Below are 24,587 nucleotides of genomic sequence, written 5' to 3'. Positions count from 1 at the left end.
CAATGGCTTTTTTTTTTCTTTTCTTTATATACATATTAAACTTCTTTTCTCTCACTATCTCTCCCCCTCTCTCTTATAAAATTGGTTTTGGCTTAAAATTGGTCAAATATTTTAGAACGAAAGAAAAAGGAGGTGTTCCTGGTAAAATAGTTCAAGCGAAAGTGTTATAGATAAAAGAAAATAAAAGATTCCAAATTGAGAATCATTTTCTGTTAAATACCGGACTCTAAATTCGGTTTTAGATTAATTAGCCAGAATAGGAAATAATAGATACCACCATACATACACTACCATTCATTTTAAATATATAAAATAATTAATTATTATAATAATAATTTTTTGAAATAAGCGTATTATTTGTAATATTTAATTGCTAATTAATTATTGCTCACAGTTAATATGATCATTAAAACAAAAATGATATATATATATATACAGAGAGGAAGATGTACAATATGTCAAAAGATATTTTTGTTAACCAAAGAATTATCATTCCAATTAGCTTAAATACATATATATATATATTTCTTTCTTATCAGGCTGTAAAACGAAACACAGGTTTCTTGGAATGGGGCTTCAAAGCAATAAATTCTCTTTTCAACTAAAAGGCTTCCATGGTATTCTGTCAACCAAAAAAATAAAATAAAATAAAATATTTTGTAATTCTCAGCTTTTATTCGCTGTTTTTGAAAATAAAATAATTCTTTTGCTATTTTGATATTTGACAAGGTAAATGTACACTAACTGCTGACCATTGAAGGTAGACAGATAGACAGAGTGTGAATTCTTGGGTACTTTAACAGCCCTACATTTCTTTGTACCTGAAGTATATTTTATTCTAGGCAGGAATATACATATATATAAAGAAAGATTGAATGAAAGAAAAAGTAAAGGGTCTGATTGATTAATTCAATACAATGATTATAATTTATATATATTTTTATATTGTATTCCTTCAAATAACTCAATGTTCAATCTACCTATAATTGTGAGGTTTGGCTTAATAATGACAATAAAATAGATACTATAACTACTATAGCTACATTATACAAATACAGGGCTGTGAACCACAGTTTGACAAACCGAGAGGGTCGAGAGTTTATGTGGTTCTGCTTAGCCAAGTGTATCAAATAGCCACATACAGAATAAGTTTAAACCGATATATATATATATATATATAATTAATATACTTCATATGTAAGTATGATGTTTATTACTGCGTAGGGATCTAAAGTACAAAGATAGATTATAGACTGTGTGAAACGACTTTAACCTACTGCTGGACACATAGATAGATATTTAGGTAGACATAGCCACAAAACTAATGCATACAGAAAGAAGAAGAAGAAGAAGAAGAATAATAATAAAATCAGGTAGGTCTAGTGATGTATGTAAAGAGGTCGTTTAGCCTCAAATTTTATTTATAAAAATACATTATTACTTTTAATAATACTTTTTGCTATTTTAAATAAAAAAGTGTACAATAAAATAGTAACTATTTAAATATAGCTTACAAGTATATATATATACATCTCTTTGTCTGCCTTTAAAGAATCTACATAAATCTATTCTTACCAGCAGCAGATAAAATGCAATCAACATACGACTAAGAAACAAAAGTGCTTGGTTATTCTAGCTTGGCCAGTTGCTATTGACTCTGCTATGATTATAAACTTGAGCTATTTGTCATTTACCATTTACCATTTGCCACTTAATTGCTCTATATATGTTGATTACACAGTGACTATTATTAGTAGCCATAGTAGTAATAATAGTAGTTCACAAAGAGTACAATAATATATATATTATGTATACATGTACATACATATATATTAGGTAATCGTCAAATGATATAAAGAAAGGCTTTGAAGCTGAGAAGAAGCGCAGTCCTTTCTAGGGAACAAGATCTATCTTTGTGTTCTTTGAGGCAGATATAGTTTAACATAATGCGCGCGAGAATACGTAAATGCACAAGATTTTTTTTTAAAGTTGTTTGTTCTCATGTAGATACTATGTGATCGTCTTTTGATTATTATGGCGCCTGTATAGGTATACATCTATGTTTGTGTGTATTTGCTTGTGTATTTGCGTATATGTACTCCCTTGAATTTGACTTGTATTATTGTTATCCTGTGTCGATAGTCAAAGCACATGTAATATTCATATAAATGGCTTGAGACACACTTGTATTTTAATACCGAAATTTAACAAACTGCTTATTTTATTTATAATATATATATATAAGTCTTTTATTGTCGTATCTTTTTACCTGGAATATTAACGTATCACAATCAATAATCAGGATATTTGCGAACCAAGAAAATAAAAGTGCAGAAAAGGCGGAATTATAAAAGGTTCTAGACAAAGAACAGTATGATAATCAGGAACGGGGAGCTGCAAAGCCGCCCTAAAAAAAACCAAAAAGATGAGAGTGAATTCAAAGAGCATCTATACTTGTCCCCTTGGCCTTTTTTTGGAAATAAGGATTGACTTTTTTATATTATTTTTATTATATCCCAGGGCCTTGTCCTTCAGCGATCCTCTAAAATAAGGAGTTAGCTTTTGTACAACCTTTTTTTGTGTTTGTGGGTTGACTCCAATAACCAGGCAAATGCAAAGCCAAATTATCCTATTTATTACAACCACATTTAACATCAATTTTATTTTATTTTTTGCTCTTAAAGTCATACATTTTTTTATTACTATCCTTCTTCTTTAATATATCATCTCTAAATCACCATGAAAGCATCAGTATTCTCTTTGGCTGGAGCAGTCGCCACTCTCCTTGCCAGCTTTGTAGCAGCACAGGAAGGCGCTAGTGTACCAACCACCTCAACTGCCGCCACCTCCTCTTATTCTTGCGACCCCAATACTTGCAAAGCACCTACCTGTATGTGCGCATCCCAGAGTCCACCCGGAGGACTTTCTCCCAAAGACGTTCCCCAAGTAAAATACTCGATCAATTGATTAGAAACAACATATCGATTTGTATGAAAGAAGAAGAAAAAGTCATATTGACTCTTTGTTGTTAATAGATGGTGGTCGTAACTTTTGATGACTCTATTCAAGATTCTCTTTACCAAACAGCAAAAAAGATGTTGAGCACAACGTAAGTATTATATACCTTTGAGTTGTCGTTTACTTTAGAATGCTCACTAAACAATATATACATTTTAGAAACCCTAACGGATGTCCTGCTCATGGCACATGGTACGATACACATTGAATTCAAAAGAAAACCTTTTGGTTTGATTCTAATTCAATGTTATAGGTACGTCTCTATGGAATATACCGATTTCTCGCTCGTCCAGCAGTGGTATGCAAGTGGAAACGAAATCGCAGAGTAAGTTTATTTTAAAAGGAAACAAAATGTCATTTTATTATCAATAATATTAATATTCATTATTTTATTTTTACTTTGTAAAATAAAATAAAATAGCCACACTTATTCCCATGTTGGATCCCCCTCTGCCAGTAAGTAACATCACTATATTAGAAATCTAACTAATAGTATTATCATCATTATGCTTCATAAATATATTAACAACCAAATTGTATCATTATTTTTTTAGAGGAAATCTCGAGCTGCAAGTCAATGCTCAATACTTATGGTGGTATTCCCAAAGGAAAGATTCAAGGCTTCCGTGCTCCATTCTTGAACTACACCAAGGAAACGCTGAGCAACATTGCTGAGCAAAGCTTCTTGTATGACTCGAGTGCTAGTGGAGTTACTGATGACGCTTATTGGCCCTACACACTTGACAATGGTATGGCCAACGATTGCTGGACCGGCATCTGCGCATCCGGACAGGTTAAACTTCCGGGTGTGTGGGAAGTTCCCATGTACGCTGTTCTTGATAACAAGAGCATTCCTCAGCTTATGGATGTTTATCTTGCCGGAGAACCACAAGATGTAACTCAATGTAAGTATCATTGGATTAGATATATATATATATATAATCAAAATTAATTTGTATTCAAATCCTAATTATATCTTCTTAATCTAATAGGGAGCTTGGATGCCTTTAACAAGAAGTATGAAGGAAACAGACAGCCATTTGGTATCTACGTCCACCCTAGTAAGTTTTACTCATATGTATGTATATGTATGTATGTATATTATACTAACTGTCTCTTTTAATTTTTTTTATCAGCTCATTTGACTACATACCCAGGTCTCCCAGATCCCAAGCCAATGTTAGACGGTGTACTCAGCTTCCTCCAGACTATTGCCGCAAAGCCCGACGTCTGGTTTGTCACTAACCAGCAGCTTCTCCAATGGATGAAGAATCCAGTCAAGGCCTCTGAATTCGGTCAGCAAGATTACATGAAGTGTCAACAGCCAGTTATTGCAAAGGAAATCTGCAATGGTCTTGACGATGATCACAACAATCAGATTGATGACAATTTGTTGAACAAGTAAGTAATATTAATAGCATTTCTTTATTATTTTTGTAACTAACCAACTTGAAAAAAAATCTATCTCTCTGTCTATCTTAGCTGTAATTTCGGAACATCAAACTTCAAGACTTGTTTCAATTGTCCTAATGGTGCTCCTAGTCTGGCTGATCCTACGCCGGCCTCGGCTGCTCAGAGCGGTTCAGCTGGTTATAGATATCCCGTTCCCGATAATTGCGAGTAAGTTTTGTATAAAAATAAAAATAAAAATACATATTTTTTAACTCCATACCATTGTCACTTTTAGCTCTACTTGGTGGGATCCTATTGGTAATGCTTGTCTCTGTACCACAACTGACTGTCAGTACAAGGAGGTCGTGGTCACCAAGCCCACAGCAAGCAATTCATCTGTGAACCCTCTTGGTGCAAAAGAAACCTCCACCCAAACCATAAGCGCAGCCTCCCCCTCATCCTTAATCTCTTCTAATAGTATTATTCTTGTAGCATTAGCAGCACTGTCTGTATATCTACTCTAGTTACAGCGACACCAAAAAATTTATCTTTCTCTTTCATTTTTAATAATTACTTAGACATTTGTCAGAATATTTCATTTCCTTTATTTTGTTATTTTTCTTCATTTCTTTTTCTTTTCTTTTTTTCTGCTTAAATCATCATGATATTAAAGAACAAATAAAAAATGACTCAGCATTATCAATATCAATTCATACCAGAAAAGAAAAGATACTAATTGAAAGATAAAATCTTTAATCAGGTAAGTTTGCTTGAGAGCAAACTAATAAAATGCGGTTTAGCTTTGAACTGAACTGAACTGAACTAAGCTAATTGAATTGAATTGAATTGAATAAGACCAGAGCTGGGAAACTGTAAATTAAAAGCTTAATCGTCCTTTTCTCCTCTAGCCAATCTAAATATGATTAGAGTTGCACAATATATTAGAATTGGTGTGTTATTTTGACTGTAAGAGCTTATGTATAGCCAGCCTTTTTATTTTGTTTTATTTATTTCGTACGAAGCATATTTTTTGAATGAATTTGTACTTTCATACTAGGCCCTTTTTTTTGGTTTTCTGTATTAATTTCTCAAGGGCTCATTGTCTATTGATACAAATATCAGCCTAACGTGTTACGATCATTTATACAATAATTTATAAGGACTTGTATAACAGTTCCAAGTACTAACATGGCTCTGTTTATTTTATATTTTATATATAGAGTTCATAAAGAAGAAGGAGAAATGAATAGGTTTACTAAAGAGATGTAACAAAACCTTCTCTGAGCTAGCAATAACAATATACATCTTTCTAAATCATAAGAGTATGTTATAAACTGTACTTTATCATAAAATATGGTTATGCTACACATCATTAAACATTCTTTGTGAAACGGTTGCTACCATGAGGCTGAGCGTTACTCTTTATTTTATACTCCAAAGACCACTACAGATCCCAGCAACTGTGAGCCCCATCTTCACCCCCGGTTCATCTCGCCCTGACCATCCTTCTATATATATATATATTCTGTAAAAAAAAAAGAATCGCACCACTCACCAAAGAATCAGGGTCTGATTCCAAGCCTTTATTTCTTTTTGTTGGTGTTGTGTTTGCTTTCATCCAAAAAAGATAGTACAGTACTGTATTGGATGTTCCAGAAATTCGGTAAAAACTATAGATTTATTTGGACTTGTATTAAAATAAACTACTAGTAGGCCTTTTCTTTAATTTTCATTTGTATCTTTAATTTTAGCTATATATCCTTTTAATACAATAATCTTTTTTTTTAAAAAAGAATTGGATACATATCTATTTAACATTCCTCTTGAACATTGACCAGCCTCATATTGCGTTTCAAAGCAATACTTTTATTTTTGTTGTAATTGAATCTTTTTGACACAAAACAAAAGGAAGTATATATTGGTAGATAAAGTAACCTGAGTGGGAATAAGATACAAAGCCTTTGGGAGCATAATCTCATAATGACATTAAATGAATATATATATTAACAAGGAGCTGTTGGACCTTCGATAATGATTGCACCTGCTAGTAGTTGTGATGTGCAGTACCGCATTTGTGGATATTCCAGCCAATCCTGGTTAAGTAAATCAATCATTTCACCTGTTATTTCCTCGTGTAGGGTTTCCGTCAGTTTTTTTCGAAGCTTTACTAACGAGAGAGAAAACAAGTTAGTATTTACTTCAATGTCAAATATATACGTATTGGTTACCTTGTGACTTTCAAATATCGATTAAGTGAGAAGCATCGATTTCCGTAACCTCTTTTGAAGAGTGATTATTATCATTGGCGGGGCTGCACCATGTGCCTGTCGTTTGGTTTTTTGATAATAATATGGAAGCAATTGATGAAGATGTCAACATCCCGTACTGCATACTATCGTGGTTGTATACAATGGGGACCCACCTGCCCAACTTGGCCAGCATAATCTTATCCTCTTGGGTCGCTTTATCGGCAGTGTGAGAGTCCGTGGTTGTCAAGATCACATCACGATGTGTGAGGCGGGATAGCTTTGTTGTTGGCTGTTCCGCCAATAATAATGACGACGGTGGAAGCTGCGCGAAAACCTTCTTGCTTGTCGTTTCCTCTTCTACTACTTCCTCGCCAGCCGGATGCTGATCTGTGCCTTAATCTGCCTCTTCTTCGCCCACAAAATGTTTATCAGCAGAATCCAATTTGACGACTTTTCTCTTCTTCATAAGGGACACATTTAAGCCGTGTTTTTTGAGATGGGTGATAAATGGTCGTGTTGTTTTGTTGTTTTTAAGGCATATTGAGCAAGAGAAGTCCTTTTCGCTCCTAGTGATGGGTGTAAAGCCTATCAGAAAATAATGATGTTAGAGTGTGGAAACCCCCCCTCCCCAAAAACAAAATACCATACTTTCTCCATATTACACAGTGGCTATGTGATAATCATGATTGTGGGTTTTCAAGTTTTCAGGATTAGCAGAAAAAAGATTGCACTGATCGCATTTTTGCATTTTGCCTAAACGCAAACATAAAGTGAGGGTTGAACGTCCACCACGCCTTCGTGACCGACTCCCTAGGTGACCTCTGTCGGATACCTCCCCATGGCATACGACATGCCGGCAACCGCATTCTCGCCTTCTTTCGCCATATGTTCTCTCTGGTGGGAAATCCTTTGGGAAAGGGTCTCAACCGCTGAGTTCGTCTTCAACCGCACCTCATCTTTCCTTCCTAGTCCGAACTGTCCCCTCTGTCTCTCTGCGGTGGATTATCTCCAACATTTCGTCTTCTCCCGCCCTTGCAAGTTTCCTGTGTGGACATTGGTACTGCAGCAACTGTGTCTGTCTTGGTATATTTCTGATGTTTCCTGGCTTCTAATTCTTACTCGGCTTTCTCCTTCCGTTTCCTCCACTCTCTAGATTGCGATTGCATCAATCACGGTTCACACCATCTGGCGTGCGCGCTGGGCAGTTGTCTTTGACAACTCCCCCTTTTTCCCCAATGTAGTTGCAGCTAAGGTAGTGACTGCCATACATAGATCCCATGACCTCAATTCCACCTGACTAGTGTTCATATCTCTTTCTTTCCCCTCCTGTAACTCTATCTTTTCTCAAATTTCAATTTAATAGGTCGCGCACTGTGTGTGTTGGCAGTATCAATAAATCCAAAAAAAAGAGAAAAAAAGGCATAACATCCCACCATATTGTTAAATCAGAGCAAGGTGCCATAGATGAACTTGATGAATAGGGTAAAAATGAGTTTTATATCGCCATAGATAATTGTAAGAACCATCATACTGCCTTTATAGTTGATGCCATAAATAATAGAGGATGCCATTTTATTCCTCTTTTTTTATAGCTCAGTTGGAGAGCGTTGGTTAAAGATCGTTGGTAATTTGACCAGATGTCACCGCATAAATAACCCTTAGAACAATGATTGATCATATAGAATATGTGATTTCACCTTTATCTGTAAATGGCCAGCCTACTTGTCTTTATTTGACAGATTGTCAATAATATAAACATGCACATTTTATTCTATTATAACAAAGATTTCAAAAAGCCCAACTTCAATTTTCTGAAAAAAAAAAATACAACTTACAACTCTAAATAAATATATACAGTCAAAGCTCGATATAGTGATAGTGATAAAATTTCTGTCCACCATCCATATCACTATATCGAGCTCTGACTGTATTACTTCAAATCCTTCTTCTTTTACAGATACAAAACAATCAGAGATATTTGATTTTTATTTTTATTTTGCAAATAATCAAAAAGAAAAATATCAAGAAAAAGTGTGCTGATTATTTGGCTTTACTATCGCTTCTTGTTTTTCCTATTCTTCTTTCTTAATTATTTATTTTAGCTCTCGCTATTCTTTTGTATCCAATTCTGTGCGACTTTCTAACAAGAGTATCTCATGTCACATTAATATATATATTGTATATATAAAAATTAAATAAAAATTAATAAAAATTATATAAGAGCTGGTGTAATATTGTATAATTATAATTTATATTGTATATATAGAAAAAAAAATATAGAGAAGAGCAAAAAAAAATGTTCGGATATATCGCCGCTTATTCCATAAAAAGAAAATTGCCATTCTACATTGCACTTGCAACCTTTTGCTTGATTTCAAGAATTGTATTCAAGAAATCAGAATTGCTATTAAGAAAAAGGTGAAAAGAAAGGGAGAAAAAAGGTTAATATATCTTTGTTGCAATGTTTGTCTTACAAAAAATAATACTCACTTTAGATTTTCAGAATTTGCAGAAGATAAGTTGTATATTCCTGCCATCATTTGCTCTGCTACTGCTTGCATTACAGTTGGTGGGAAATCTCTCAAAAGATTTAAGCACTTGAGAATTTCATCTTGTGTATTATCCTAATAGCACACACACACACACACACATATATATATATATATATAATTGATCAATTATACTGGTCAGAAAAAAGAAAAAGAAAAATACATACACTGGCAGCATTCTGAATACAGAGTCTCAAAAGTCCAACCACTGTCCGCTCTACAACCAATACGCTTTGTCTTTCAGCGTGATTCAGAATTCCAAATGCGTATCCGGTAGCATATGGCCTAATGATTTCCAATAATTAAAAAGAAGTGCACCACAAGTAAATACAATATCAAGAAGAAAGAAGAAATAATCCTTACCACAAAATATCAATTCGGTTAATGTTTCTGTCTGCGATAGTAACCATAAATTGGAGGAACAAGATTGTCGTAGGGTCATAGGGAATAGTTGTTGTAGTGCTTTCGATTGATTTGCTGTCATATCCTACTGTTCCGATAGCTTTCATAAAGCATATCAATGGCTCTGTTTCCAAAACACTAATATATATATATATAAAGAGTCAAGCGATAATAATTAGCAAAAATATACAAAGAGAAATCTTGGCTGTGCCTTTCTTTTTTACCTGATGTCTGCGAGAATCTTCTCTAAATTAAAAGCTGACACACAAATGACAGCAGACATTGCACACTCAATCTCTTCTTCTGTTGGATCAGCTCTGTAAGACTCATCGTTAGAGTAAGGCGACAGAAGGTATGATGAAAGTGTCGACAAAAGCGACCCATCTCTTCGGTTATTTTGTTTGGATGGGACTGGACTTTTAGGTTTCAAAGGAATACTGATTGAGCCAGCCAAAAAGTCCTCAAAGTGAATCATGGAATCCGGCAACATTGAATTAACAAAAAGATTGCGAATGATTTGTAGGACCTATCAACACGATATAACATAAGCTTCTGTTTATTTATTTATTCATTTATTAATATATATATATATTACCTTTGTCCAGGATGATCTCAAAGAGTTACTGTGTTTATTAATAATGGTAAACATTGTAACAGCAGCCAATTGATTTCTATAATTGTGACCCAATCTAACAGCCAGGCGGCTAATGACATATTTCTGACCAGCAACTTCAACAATCGGGTCAGGTAAGGAACTATCGCTGTTTGCCTTTGTCAAGAGTCCTGACATCATTGCAAGGTTTGAAATAATGCTGTCAACAACATTATGCAACCCGAACTTTGAAGCAAGCAAAGAGCAATGATAAAAGCCTTCGATGGCCTTTTCGAGAGTTGTGTCATCTTGTGCAGTACTGAAAGCTTTATAATATGAACCATAATAACAACCATTATTATTATAAGTTTGATAGAAATTGACTTTCTTCTTTTTCTTAACGAGAGAAACAACATTGTTCTTACCGTATGAGATGGATGCAACAATAGGCTTCCATGTTTGCTCAAACATAGCCTTGTCATAAGCAGGTGTATCACAAGATGTGAACGGGGCTGCAGAATTTGCTCTATGTAAAAGCTGTTTCCAGGCATAGTTGAATCCTAAGCGACCCTCATGCTCTTCTGGCATGACAATCTCATCTTGACGAATCGCTTCATAAATGTCTTTCTACGTAATAAGGTCATGTTCATAAGCACCAATATATATATATATATACATATAATTACATACCAGATATTCTTTAGAAAAGTCTTGACCTGCATTCACTCCTCGTACATTTCGCATATAGTCTTGCAGCGTCATTCGTCCCTAGTAACCCATACAGATCAGAATATTGAAAATTTTCATATATATGTTTATATTTAATATCTTACTCGGACTTGAGGATTGTGTTGATCAGTATTGAGCATAATAATTGAATAGGCAAGAATCTGGGCCGCCAAGGAGTCTGCAATTTCTGAAGGCTTTTGTTCAAAGAATACATCTGCAAATGTGTCTGCAACTCTCATGATCTGTTGGGATTCTCCAGGGAGTCTGAATGTCTCGAGCACAATTCGAAGCGCCTCATCCATACGTTTCTTATTATTTTTGGGGTACAATTAACAAACTCTGTCCAGATCCATAATAATCTTTCCTCTCACTTCTCCCAATTTTTTTCTTTTCTATAAACTTACTCCCTTGAAATCAAATTGGCGCATAAACACTTGGAGTAGCTCAAAGTTCTCGGGTTTTCCGAGATACTCTCCTAGGCTCTTCTTGTTCAACTGCTGCGTGGATCTCAAAAAGTAAGCCAAGCTTTCCTTGGTGTCGTTTTCCTTGTCAGCTTCAATTATCCCATTTTCTATATATATGTATATATAAGTAAAGCAATAATCATTCGTCATTAGTCAGCCAAACCATTCCATTAAAGTGTCGATTGTTTTAGAGAATATATATAGCTCTTCCTTACCTGTGAGATATTGAATTCCTTTTTTAGGACTCTCGTTAAATAATGCAGCACCATTTAAGATGATTTTCTTTCTTGCTTTTCGTCTTAGGAGTTCATCTACAGGTACAAGATCCTAAATAATCATAGTTGTTGTTGTTTGTAAAATGGTTAAATAATTAGAATAAAGTAAGATATTGACATTATTTACTTACATTATCTTCTTCAACATCGGCATATGCCTAATGAATATATATATATTTGGTGAATAAGGTGCTAATATATGTTTCTGCCAATAATAATAATCAACATTCTAATTGTCATTCTGATCCATACCTCATCCTCGGACCGCTTCACCATTTGTTTTATAAAGCTTAAAAGCGTATCAAAGCAATTGACGTGGAAACTAGTCAGTGAATAGTTTTGTAAATCTGGGAAAGAATTCTTTTGAAATGTATTAGAATAAAATTAAACTACAACAATTTGTTTACATACAAGTTCCATCCAAAACTACTACCTTCTTGTATTATACACATACACACTAAAGGACAATAATTACCTTGCTCAAGAACTGTATAAGCTCTTCAAATAAATCTCCACACGATATGTCACAATCGTAATTGTACCAAATATCAATCAAGAAAGTCGATGTTCTTGAGCATTGAACAAGACACTCAAGTAAGAGTTCACGGACCTCGCCCGATATAGCCATGGCATCTGGCTGGTATCCTTTGGCAGGCTTTGGATAATCATTAGTTCTTCCCAAGAACATGTTTGGTGATGCACTGCGGATTTCAACATGGCCTGGCCCACGTGTTTCCAAAGAATGCTCTCTGCTAACCGGAATAAACCCAACATTTCCGTCGTCATCTACATCAGCTACTATGGTTCTAGTTCCGGCACCAGGTGGTGGTGACAGGCGTTCAATAAGGAAAAACAAGAAGAGTTCGTGTTGAAGCTTGAGGTGGGGTCTCATAGTATCAAAAACAGTCGATATAACACGCAATGTAGAGGCAAGAAGTTGTATAGAGTTTGTCTTTGCAAGCTTTTTTTTGGGATAATTGTATATATTGAGTATTGATTACTTTCTTTTCCCTTTATTAAAATAGTTGCCCTTTACTTACTTGGAAGAGGTATTTGCAAAAATCGTCCATTACAAGGCTTCGTAAGGTTTCAAAACGGCTTATACTTCTGCCTCCAACTTCAAAGGCAACATTTAAGATACTTAGCGCCATCATTCGCATAGAATCAGTGTGTGTGTGTTCGTGTGGGTTGAGTAAGGAGATCAATACGCGAAGTAATTCTCGGATAGATGGAAGTCCATAAGCTCTTGCTAATACGTATCATTATAATTATTATCATTGTCATTTCGTGTGTGTGTATGAGTTATTCTGTAGACAAAGAACAAGATATATATATATATATATCCACACAGCTACATTTATCATCAATATCTTACATTTTTGCGCTTCTAGATTTTCATCTTCATCTTTTGCCTTTTCAGACACTTCTACTGTTGCCGTTGCTGTTGTTGTTGGTGTATCCTGAGGTGTTTCTGTTGATGATTCATTTTCCTCGGTTTTTTCAGATAAGATTTGTTCAGTATCTGAAGATTCTGTACCTGACTCTTCTTTAACTTTTTCATCATCTTCAGATTTAGATACAGGTGAGAGGGTTGGTCGTGGTGTCTTCATGTGGGGAGCATTTGAGGATACTTCTTTTTCGTCGTCGTTTGTTTCGCTTTGCAAGTCTACAAACTGCCATTCATCCTCTAGTACCTTTAATCTATTACACATTTTTGGTTTTTTTTTGGTTTAGACATGTTTTGTACCCTCATTATATACTTATAGATTGGTAACCTACCTTTCAAACATTGCTACTATAATATTAATCATGACATGCTCAGCAGATCTTCGCAACATTTCTATACAACTGAGAGTTAATTATGGGAAAAAAATTTAGACATGATATTTTTTATTATTACTAATCTATAAAAATACATACCGCTTAATCTCATCTGACAGCACATACTAAGACCAGTCTCCATCATTTCACATACTGCCTCGTCACTCAATACTTGTCCACATTCACTTGTCAGTATCATCTGAAGCAATTGAAGCATCCTTAAAAGCACCAGTTCGTCTGAAGCAGCATCCGAAGCTTCAAATTTGCATCGAGTAGCAGCTTTTGCTAGTGCATTCATTGCGGTGCCGATATTAGGAGACTGCAAGCCTATTGTTTTATTTTTATTTTTATTTTTATTATATATTAGAAACGAATCTGCTAAGGTCGGATTCTTTTTGTAAGCTTCTCCCTCTCTCCTTTTCTATCTATCTATCTCTATTGCTAATACCTACCAATAATTCCATAATGTAAAAATTTCTCTATGCTTCCAAGAGCTGTGCCAGCAATTGATCCAGTAGTATTTCCTGATCGAACTACATCAAGGAACGGTGTCACAAGCGTCAATGTATCCATATCTCTAACATCTTAACAAGACATTATCATCAATAGTAACAAAACAAAAGAAAAAGAGAGCAAATAATGTGAGAGAGAATGCTGTTAGTAAATCAAATACATCAAATCAAACATTACCTATATCCCTTAGCTTTAAATAAAATAAATAAATAAATATATAAATATATATACCATCAAATTTCTCGATGGCTTCTTTTAATCTCTTGAATCCCAGCATAAGTGGATTTTCCTAAGGCGTGTTACAAGATGAATAAAGCTTTGTAAAGAGTTTTTGCTCTTTTAGTTTGTATTGAATCCAAATTACTTCATTCTGTGGATGATTCTCTTTTGTGAATCTAGGGGTACGTAATCCCATGCGCTGTCCAAGATCGCCCATGTTCAATCCACTGACTGTCATCCCAGACCATCGTGCATTCTTACGCATAGCTGTTGTTACAGCTATACAACCAATAAAGTTAAATAATAAATAAAAGGAGAAAAAGGAAAAGGATGTTTCAAGGAGGCATACCGATGATTTCTGCATGGACAAGTTGAGACCAATTCAATTCTGATTTGATTCTGTGGTCTGCATCTATATAGCCATTACTTCCAGGCGTTATTTGTTCATCTGATAATAGAGGTGAGATGGCCGGTAAGACAAGGGATCCGTGGATTTGAGAGGACATGGTTAATGTTTTTGAAAGGAATGATGACACAATCGGCTTTAAATAATAAGTTTTTCTTCTTCTTTCTTCTTCTTTATTTGTGTAATGATAGACGGTTGTCTAGATGTCGCTTTTAATTCCTCTTCCTCTTCCTCTTCTTTAATATAAGTGTATGTGTATGTGTGTATGCGTATATATTTCAAGCGTTGGTGTAGTTTGTGCCGATATAGGTATATATATATATAAATAGACAGTTCTTGTAACAGTAAGCTTTCAAGTCTTGGTTTTTATTTATAAATGATTATTATTGTGCAGCTGTACATATGTTTTGTTTTTTTATCTTTATCTTTATTTTTATACATATTTTATTTTATTTTACCAAGATTAAAGTCAAAAGTCTTTCAAGATGCCGTAACTGCTAACCTTACCCAAGGAAGCAACTTTGAGGCAGGAGAGAAGAGAAAGTTCATTACCCCAAAGCGATGCAGTCATTCACATTTCAAAGCCAGACTACAAAGGGGAAAAAAATAAAAAAAAATGGACGATTTACAACAGTCTTGATCATATGAAATACTTACACGTATAAAAAAATCAACTTTGGGTGAATCAGATATCTTGGCAATTTTTTTATTTGATTTTTTTAAAAAAATAATAATAATTTGACAGCAAAATGGAGTTATTCAAATAGTCACAATGATGCTATGCTTTGCTTGATAGCTTTAAAATTGTTGTATTCTGTAGCTTGGTAATAGAATATCTTAATAGTGAACATGAAAACTACACAACATTACAAAAAAAAGAAGAAATTATAAAAGGAACTCTTTTTTTTTGTGATCCAAAGAGAAAATGATATTGCTTTCTGCTGAGCCTTGAAAAGCGTATATATACTTCTTAATTTCACAAGATAAGATACGACATCTTGTAATAAGAAGCAAAAAGGCGTATATTAAAATATACTACATGATGTGTTTATATTCTTTAATACAAGAGTATTATCCAAAATATACTGGCAAAATAAAGCAGAAAAGAAGACATTTAATTTTGATCAACTAAAATAAAAAATCAATCAATTTAACCTTGTTATTTTCAATAAGCTACTATGGAAAATGAGTAGTGATTCCGATGGTAATATTTTGTTTTGTTTCTTTGCTACTATAGTTTAAACATTGGATACACCCTTTTTTTTTAAAAAAAAATATATCTCACGCTTATCTCACAAAGCAGTCTCTAACAGTAGATCCTTCTTCCTCTTTACATTGCCATTGAATAAAATACAATTATTTGAACTATTATAAGATGGATTTTGTGAAATAAAGTTGAATAGGCCATATCCTTTTATTTATATTTATTACTTCTTTTTTGGTAGTAAAGGCTTTGATTTAGCCAAAAAAAAAACTATCGATTCTGTGATTAGGATATGATATTTAGATTTATCAAAGATCCATATTTAAACATAGCATAACCATTATTAAGATTATCTTTCCAGCTGGGTACCATTCTAGCATATTCATCTTTGTAAAGCTGTTCTTCGGTATATTCTTTCTCCACTATCTCTGAGAAATTGCGGAAAAAGTCTTCGACGTACTTTGCTTCCTCTCCACCTATAATCCATCCCTTGGGTTCCCGTCGTGTACGGCATTCAACATCAGGTACACAGTATACCCATGTATTCCCTATAGGGTTCTGTGTATGTGTGAAATTCAAGTTTAGTATGTATTAATATAGCTTTAATACCGAAGCTATTCCTTTTTTTTATGGATATGCATGTTCTTACCATTGTTGAAGATAAAGCAAATATATTGATGATATTTTTGGTAGATGGGTCAACAAACATAACACTGCCAATAGAAAGATGTATAAAGCTTGTCGATGACATGTCGATGCAATTGGTCTTTGTATCTTCTGATTTCGGTTTTGCTACATATACATTCTCAAGAAACATGCTCTTGAGCTTCTTGCAACGATGTGAGATGTAATTGAGTGTATCAGTGACGATATGTGTCGAAGTGAGAGTTAATTCGCGCAGGCCATGATTTGTTGAAAATTCCGATGTGACTCGGTCAAAGAGGCGGCGACGAAGAGTCCCCGAATCAAAACGGAAGGTCTTTAATGAAGGACATCGGTCCAGAAGAATATCTATCTCGCTTGTAGAATCTTCAACCTGGATATTGAGATCGACTAGGTGAGGGAAATGCTCGAGATTATCCGTATATGCCCAAAATATCAAAGTTAACGAAGACGCTTTAATTGTCACTTTTTCCAAAGTAGACGAGAATATGTTCCTCGACTCAAAGACGTCTCTTGAAAAGGCCGACATTTGAACGGATCCACCCAAAGAAAGGCATAATGTCTTGATTGGAGCTTTAAAAAGATAGAGCTGCTTTACAAAATCAATAAATATCTGTTCTGAGCCTAGTTCAACCCTGACATTGATTTCTTCCAATTGTTGAAAGGGGTATGGAATCCGAGCAAACATTTTGGCCACCTCTAAGCTCTGTTCGCTAGCCGTGTTACTAGCGAATATTATGGTCTTAAGAATACTGATATTTGGAAACTTAATGGCGATATAATACAGCCATTCATATGTAGAATTAATGAGGTTGACCTCCAGGCTTTTTAAACATTGCAGCGGCTTTACATTTTTGATCATTGATAATTCGTGTAGAGTTATTGAGAGTAGTTGAGCTCCCAGAGCCATGCGAGTCAGTTCTGGAAGACTATTATTAAGGGCATCAAACTCGCCAACTGTGTGCTTATATAAACCGGTATTAAACATATATTTGAACTCCAGTCGTCTTAGTGGTCGTATTTTAGAGAATAATGAATAAAATAAGGATGGTGCTGTGTGAGGAACATAGACCCATACTTTTACTTCGAGATCTGTGAGGAACTCCCATAACTTCCAGCCAGAATGATCAATAAATGTATACTCATCGATATTCGCAGTACTCCATTTAAAGTACTGTATGTGCGGAAGACATCTCTGAAGGGCAAGAAGTTCTTCACCAAATATTTGAGCATATTGGCCTATGTGAAGCTTCCGAGAACTGTGGCCATATCTTTGAAGGAAATTGCTTGTTGAACCGGATAGACCTACTGATTTGGCGAATTTTCCATAATCATTAATCACTATGGTTTCCAAAAGAGATTCCTGAATAGCAGGCAGCCACGCCTTGCACACGAAACAGCACTGAATTTTATCTCTGGGTTGAAGAAAGTCTGCAATGCGACGAGTAATCTCGAAAGGTAATTCGGATGCCACCATGATGAAGACAATGACCACACTTCTTTTTTAAAAAAAGAAATAATATATATATATATATATATATAAGAAAAGAGAAAGAGAAAACAGGAAATGTTTTTGTGATAGAGTACATTTCTATACTTGAGTTGGTTGGCTTATATTTACAAAATAGAAATATGGCACACTGTAATGTCTAAGCCTTGTGCGCTGTTGACCAGATTCCATATAGAGTATATATATATAAAAGAAATCTGTGGTCATTTGTAACAAAATCGCCTTTACTTCCTGTACACATTATATTTTTTCAAAATTCATTTTCTATATTTCTCCTTATTATCTGCCTGAACGTCTCCTTTTTATTTTTCTTTCCGAAGAATAAAAATGAAGAAATCTAGCCATTAATCTCACCTACAGTGAAGGCTGTACTTATAACCTTTCATATGAAATATATAGTAACCAATATAGCTCTTTTAAAAATGTGATGTCTTTTTCAAGGATCGTTTTGTGGGATATAAAGCGCAGGACTTTGCTAAAAGGACTTTCATTAAATATAAAGCTCTATATATATTCCCAAAAAACCCACTTGTCTGCTGAAGTACAGGTATCAGAAGAAGATATATGCACTATGATGGCTTTCTATTCAAGACATATTGATCATAGTGCGTATAATCATCTTCATATTTGTATATTGTATCTAGCTAGCTATAATCAATCAGAAATGGTCTAACATGAGTGTATGTGGATACGAAATATGTCTATAATCACGTTATCACATCAGATTTTATAGCAGTCCTATAGGCAGGCTCTATGCTATGTATGATACCAGCATTGCACCCGAGACATGTATATTCAATATAGAAAGAAGTAAAATGTCTAAGATTGGTCAGGGTGAATCAATATATTCTTAACCACAAGATTATTATATGTACTATCAAAGTGATATAAAAACACATATTTGACCGTTAAAAGAAGTACATCTCTACGTAAGAAAAAAAAGGAAACGGCTCTATAATCTTGCAGTGATAAGAACATTAAAGAAAACATGAACTAACAGGAAGTTTTTTTAGAGCCAAATTTATTGTAAGGGTGATTAATACATCGTCAGTTTATATAATGCAAAGGCTTTGGGCAATTTATGGTGCACGAATTTGAAAAAAAAGGCTCCAAAAGGTTTGTCAAGTGAGCGAAACGATTTTTGAATGTTTCAAGAATATTTAAGTAGATACTTTTGCACCTGCTCTAATGATTGCTTCATGGTCCTTGAAGTAAAGCAAGATAGAGGTGAATAATATACATATAGCTTATATTTATTTTTCTTTTCTCCCTATATATAATTCCGTATTTGATCTTAATACAACCAAGAATTTGTGGACAAAATAGATAAATGTCTTTTGTTAGGTCTAGAGCGTTTCTCATTTTTATATCATTTGGAATTTAAACATAAATAAAAATAATATTTGGAGTGTGATACAATCAAATAAGGTCTCTTGATACAACTGTACAGAATAGTATGATGGAATAAGACAAACGTATTTTCACATAAAGCCTCAGGGTTAGCTTCATCATTTATACAGAAACCGTTTCAAAACATCGATATCAGCCTTTTACATGTTAGCATTTAGAGTCAAGATAATAACTCATAGTGAATCTCTTGTTAAAAAAGTAGTTTAACAAGGTATAAATAAATTGATGTCTATATAAGCAATAAAATAAGTAACCTAGAGTTGAAGATTATAAGCTGTACGACTGACAAAGTAATGACCAGTGAGAAGTACTTTATACTATGCACCTCAGTGTTTCAGGTCTTGTATTGTAGGATGTCGTTTGAATGCGAGTTTCTGCGATACCTATCACCTTATACTGATTTGAATTTACTTTTGAAGAATTTATGATTCAAAATTAATCTTAAATTTAGCTTGGAGTAAAGCAACTTGTTTAACAGAGATGTTATCCAGTGCATGTATATATATGTATTAAAACATCATTTCTGCCACATACCACAAGAGAAATTTTTCTAGCGCATCAAAATCTTATGATAAGTGCTGAACATTAAAGCCAAGTTGTCATAGGCAGAATATAGATAATACAAAAGATTTCACTGATTGAAGAGATGTCTTGTCTATAATCTATTTATTTTTATCAGGAAGGAAATACCAGGCCAAATACGAGAATGCTTGCTTTTAAAGACAAAAGAAAGAAGGAAGAGAATATCAAGACGAAAGAGCTGTAAAGTAACATTACTCAGTTTTTATTGGAGAATTTGTTCATTCGTCGTTTCAGTATAAGATATGCGTGATCAATATTAAATTATTATCTTCTTTCTATACGAAATTTAATCAAAAAGGTGTTCTCTTAATATTAGATTCTCACAATAATACAAAGAGTGTATAAACTAGCTGCTTTCATAAATTATTTCAAGCCAAAATATCATAGCTAAAGACCTCACTTATATCAGTATAACTAAATTTCTCTGTATAAGTCCTAGTATAACGAGTATGTCTTTAATAATAAGCTTTAACAGATTATGTATACTCTTGGTCAGCTGTCCTTTTGGTGTCAATATGTATAAAAAAACCAAAAGATTATACATACATGCGGTTCTATTTGTTCTATGTATTGTTATTGTACTTATTGTTTACAATGGCTGAAACAAGTTCAACAAATATTCTGTCTTAGATATTGGAGAGTAATGTATATATGACTTTTGCATGTTCTGTGCAAATATATAAAGTTGATAGGAGAATTGACCTAATATGGGAATGACATCTTTACGGTGTACATGATACATGCAATAATACCAAAATATCTTCCTACAGCTAAAAATATACCATATATTAGATACTCGTGTTTGTCTACTCACATAAACTCAAGCCGAAATCTGGACCATTCTTGGAAATAAAATCTGTGTACTTAAATCATAATCTTACATCTTGACAAAGAACGAAACTCGATCATTTGCATCCCAAGATTGGTTTATCAAATTTAATTTTGTAGTAACAGCAATTTGTATTATGTTTATTTTGTATAATAATTCAAAAAATATATAATATGGATAATTTTTACTTAAAATATAGACAGGTAGTAAATACTAATATATACGAAGATGAGGAATATAATTATAGGTACATAAAGGTATGTATATGTATATGTATATGTATATGTATATGTGTATGTGTATGTGTATGTGTATGTGTATGTGTATGTGTATGTGTATGTGTATGTGTATGGGTATGATGGTGCATGTGTCGAGAGGCTGTTCAGTCACAGGAATGGACTGCCATAAGCTGATCTGTACGTTCGTCAAATATCTTTTGAGTACGGTATTTCTCATAAAAGTATGCATTTGTTTTGTGACGAAAGCTATCTCTGTTCGCCAACAGAAGTTGGATTAAATCCATAGTTTCACTGTAGTCTATACCAGGACTTGGTTCTTCTGAACTTATAGAGCATTCAAGAGATTTAGGGAAAGTGACAGAAAATGGCATCTGCTCGAGATAGTCTTTTAATTGACCTGCTTCTTCCATTTCATCGTTTTCGTTGTGTTGTTGGTCAAGCCATTCTACGTAGCTTTTAAGAGGTCTCCAGGTAGACTTGCGAGTCGTCAAGTCAGGAACGCACCAATCCATTATGTCTTCCTCGACAGTATCGATATGGCTAGACCCGTATACTGGTATTTGATAGGTATCAAAGAGCAAGTTCCGGATAAACTGCTTTTTTTCGGCCAATTCTTCGGGAGAAAGAAGGTCTGACTTGGCCAAGACAGGTACCACAGATACATGCGCAGCTATTTCTCTTAAAAGCAAAATCTCCATGGGACTAAAGTCGGTGATAGAGGCATCAATAAAATAGAGGCAGACATGAATCCGAGTGTCTTGGACTTTTGTATTTCTTTTAAGTTTGACTTCCTATCAAAGTAAAAAGGGTTTGGGGGGGGGGGGGGGGAAGAAGAGGGAATCAGTACTACTGAAAAAGTCAATTTATTGTTATTATTATAAATAGGCTTACCTCCATCCAAACTCTGTCAAACTGATGCTCTAAATACTTTTTAGTGTAGTGCGCTTGGTAGCCCAATACTGTTTCGGTAAAGCCGGGCGTATCAACCAAAGTTAGCGAGATCAGGTTTTTGTTGTCTTGCCATTGTAGTTGAGTAGTACGAAACAAATGGTCAGACTGGGTCTGACTAGGTTTTGTAATACCATGCCCATAAGTGTTTAGATGGGAGGACAAAGTGTTCAGAAAAGACGTTTTGCCCGATCCCGGTGCACCGACCACCATGAGATTTAGGCTTGATTTTTCTTTACGGGGCATAAGAGGATAAGATGATGAAGAATAGAGGATGGCTAAAATGTACATTCAGATACGTTTATAAGAAGTGGCAAAGAAGCTGCATATTCCTAAATGAGCAACGGGCCCGAAAGTGTTATGATTGAATACTATTCTTTATTAACAATTGGACCATCAAGTGCTGTCAAGAATAGAAACAGAGAGTTTAATCATTATAGGCTCATTTTCTTGGCGAAGGCATGGTCTGGTGAGGGGCTGGGTATGTATGCACAGGAAAATAGGTCTGCTCATGCACCCATGGGCTGGTCAAGGTAGACATACACATGCTGCTACTCCTTTGAGGGCCATTATTGTCCAATCCGTCTTTGTCAGAGCACGTTACAGGCGTGATATGTGACAAGGGATACATATTATTAAGCTCTTCGTGCGCTGTCTCTGCTACACAGAGGGCGTCTATTTGCTCCGTGTAATGCGGTTTATCGCGTGGCTAAAAAAAACCAGGTTGAATTAGTTTAGGTGCTTAGCGGTATTGCCTCCTTTTTACCTTTTCTATCAGCTCCTCATTTAAATCCAAGCTCTCTTTAGTAGCAAAGAGTGAAGGAGATTGAGGCTGTACGACACTCAAGCGAACAACAACAAACTGTCAGTTAAAAACGTGTAATCTTTTAATTCCTTTTCAAACCTTTATCCATGCAATATCAGTGTCCAATATCTCACTATCAGAGTCACTTTCGAATGGTTGGGGGTGATATTTCTCCAGCTGTTCAAGGATAAGTCTTTATATACATATACATGAGTGGCTATGTAAGTAGCGCGTATTATAAAGTGTATCATCGTAATCTTACGTGCGTTCAAGGGCCAGGCAGGCCACTTTTTTGCGTGCTTTTTGAAGCTTATTGCTTATTATCACACTTTCCTACCAAATCACATTAGCTCATTATCATTTTATTATAGCTAGTTACCTCCTCTGACTGACGAACTCGTTTCTTGAGTATCTTGTATTTTTCTGCCAAACCTATAATGTATTATTTAGGCCAAACAAGAGACAATAGAGTCAAAGCCACTTACTTGATCCGCGTTTTCTGATGCTTGATTCCTCCATTCAATGAGCAATTGCGTCTGTACAAGGAAAAGAGGAGTAGAATATAAAAAAAAGGGGGAGATAGTTTTGTTGCTATTTTGCCTAGTGCAGTTTCTGCCTTATTTTATTTGATTTAGACATAACTCTCGCAAAGTGAACAAGACAGCGAAATAAATAAATAAATAAATAAAAACTTGTTTTATTTCTTACTCATCCAAGTCATGGACATTAACCAGATCCTTTCCCTTCTCAAGGTAAGTATGCTATTATAAACTGACCATAACTAACAGTGTATGTATAGACTATCCCTCCAGCTCAACCGGTGAGTAGAAAATACGACAGACAGTAGAAGGATGACTGATTAGATGATGTGAGATCAGCCAGTTGTAGAACAGCCTCAAATTCCAACTGCAATCGACTTGGCCTTGATCGATCAAGATGTAATTGATCAAGTGCGGAATGAGTACTGGGCAAAACAAAAAGCGAGCGTAAAACAAGAAGAGGAGCAAGACAATAGTCTTGATAGTTTACTTGTATCTCTTGCTTCAGCCACTTCAATTACGCCTGACGTGCTGGGAGCTGTAGCTAGGATGGTTAAGGAGACAGATATTCTAGATATAGTGAAAGAAATGAAGGACAGACAGGTAATATACTGTATTGTAGGCATTGTTGTAAAGCTAACTTGTTAGAAACTGGATTTAGGATCAAAAGGAACAGGAAATGTTTGAACACAGGCAATCGATAGAAGAACGCCAGAAGAAGGAACGAAACGGACTATTTGCCAGGTAAAGTGTATTTCTTTAGTGTGATGCTATGTAATGTTATGTTATGTTATGTGATGTGATGCGATGTAGTGTAGTGCCGTACCATGCGGTTTTTATGTTGTGCCATGCTAAGGGTTAAAACCGTGTTTTAGAGAGTTGATAGGTGCATGTAAACCAGAAGAATTGGAGACTCTCGAAGAGAAGATAAAATGTGAATTAGAGCAAGTCGATCGACATGTCCTGCGTAGTATGGATAGGGAGCGAGCTAGACAGCAAATAATCCTCGAAAAAGTAAGAGCATTAGGAATGTAACTGAGCAATATTTTATTCAATGGTGAAATGATAGCGCAAGGTCCCGTTTTTTCGGGTAACCGACAAGCCGAGTGAAATGAAGATGCAGCAAAAGATGCTTTCTATCCTGCTGGACATGATAAATGAATAAAAGAAGAAGAAAATAAGGGAAAAAATATATAATAAACTCTAGTCTGTTTTGGTGTCTGATATAG

At 34.7% G+C, this 24,587-nt stretch overlaps 7 protein-coding genes across 7 annotated transcripts; 3 read left to right on the top strand and 4 right to left on the bottom strand.

The window, feature by feature from the left end:
• Nucleotides 1–2,808: 2,808 nt before the first annotated feature.
• On the top strand, nt 2,809–4,871 carry PHYBLDRAFT_1890 (hypothetical protein; the record flags this gene model as incomplete). Its single annotated transcript, XM_018439593.1, has 9 exons — nt 2,809–2,946; nt 3,036–3,109; nt 3,236–3,343; nt 3,440–3,474; nt 3,573–3,923; nt 4,011–4,079; nt 4,155–4,419; nt 4,501–4,638; nt 4,706–4,871. Coding segments are annotated over 9 exons (1,344 nt in total), but the record flags the coding sequence as incomplete, so codon positions are not given.
• Nucleotides 4,872–6,648: 1,777 nt separating this feature from the next.
• Nucleotides 6,649–7,407, bottom strand: PHYBLDRAFT_152543 (hypothetical protein; the record flags this gene model as incomplete). Its single annotated transcript, XM_018432943.1, has 3 exons — nt 6,649–7,041; nt 7,078–7,225; nt 7,322–7,407. 3 exons carry the CDS (start codon nt 7,405–7,407, stop codon nt 6,649–6,651), a joined length of 627 nt encoding a protein of 208 aa, XP_018284508.1.
• A 90-nt stretch (nt 7,408–7,497) lies between these two features.
• Nucleotides 7,498–7,956, top strand: PHYBLDRAFT_152542 (hypothetical protein; the record flags this gene model as incomplete). The annotated part of the gene is made up of 2 exons (XM_018432942.1): nt 7,498–7,716; nt 7,813–7,956. The coding sequence occupies 2 exons, from the start codon at nt 7,498–7,500 to the stop codon at nt 7,954–7,956; spliced, it is 363 nt and encodes a 120-aa protein (XP_018284507.1).
• A 1,046-nt stretch (nt 7,957–9,002) lies between these two features.
• Nucleotides 9,003–14,729, bottom strand: PHYBLDRAFT_152541 (hypothetical protein; the record flags this gene model as incomplete). Its single annotated transcript, XM_018432941.1, has 22 exons — nt 9,003–9,063; nt 9,150–9,283; nt 9,376–9,493; nt 9,572–9,748; nt 9,835–10,136; nt 10,206–10,528; nt 10,628–10,829; nt 10,893–10,970; nt 11,036–11,239; nt 11,336–11,502; nt 11,611–11,722; nt 11,802–11,828; nt 11,923–12,030; nt 12,146–12,631; nt 12,711–12,919; nt 13,046–13,371; nt 13,450–13,510; nt 13,618–13,818; nt 13,944–14,075; nt 14,236–14,293; nt 14,369–14,502; nt 14,573–14,729. 22 exons carry the CDS (start codon nt 14,727–14,729, stop codon nt 9,003–9,005), a joined length of 3,777 nt encoding a protein of 1,258 aa, XP_018284506.1.
• A 1,389-nt stretch (nt 14,730–16,118) lies between these two features.
• PHYBLDRAFT_70925 (hypothetical protein) lies at nt 16,119–18,392 on the bottom strand (the record flags this gene model as incomplete). The annotated part of the gene is made up of 3 exons (XM_018442362.1): nt 16,119–16,391; nt 16,483–17,995; nt 18,361–18,392. 3 exons carry the CDS (start codon nt 18,390–18,392, stop codon nt 16,119–16,121), a joined length of 1,818 nt encoding a protein of 605 aa, XP_018284505.1.
• A 2,817-nt stretch (nt 18,393–21,209) lies between these two features.
• Nucleotides 21,210–22,260, bottom strand: PHYBLDRAFT_152539 (hypothetical protein; the record flags this gene model as incomplete). The annotated part of the gene is made up of 2 exons (XM_018432940.1): nt 21,210–21,857; nt 21,958–22,260. The coding sequence occupies 2 exons, from the start codon at nt 22,258–22,260 to the stop codon at nt 21,210–21,212; spliced, it is 951 nt and encodes a 316-aa protein (XP_018284504.1).
• A 1,278-nt stretch (nt 22,261–23,538) lies between these two features.
• On the top strand, nt 23,539–24,523 carry PHYBLDRAFT_152537 (hypothetical protein; the record flags this gene model as incomplete). Its single annotated transcript, XM_018432939.1, has 6 exons — nt 23,539–23,571; nt 23,619–23,639; nt 23,698–23,961; nt 24,020–24,102; nt 24,234–24,372; nt 24,428–24,523. The coding sequence occupies 6 exons, from the start codon at nt 23,539–23,541 to the stop codon at nt 24,521–24,523; spliced, it is 636 nt and encodes a 211-aa protein (XP_018284503.1).
• Nucleotides 24,524–24,587: the final 64 nt, after the last annotated feature.

Source organism: Phycomyces blakesleeanus (genome assembly GCF_001638985.1).
Source record: "Phycomyces blakesleeanus NRRL 1555(-) unplaced genomic scaffold PHYBLscaffold_36, whole genome shotgun sequence".
Classification (NCBI taxonomy): domain Eukaryota; kingdom Fungi; phylum Mucoromycota; class Mucoromycetes; order Mucorales; family Phycomycetaceae; genus Phycomyces; species Phycomyces blakesleeanus.
Note: the sequence above shows the minus strand (reverse complement) of the source record. Positions and strands in the feature narration are given on the sequence as shown.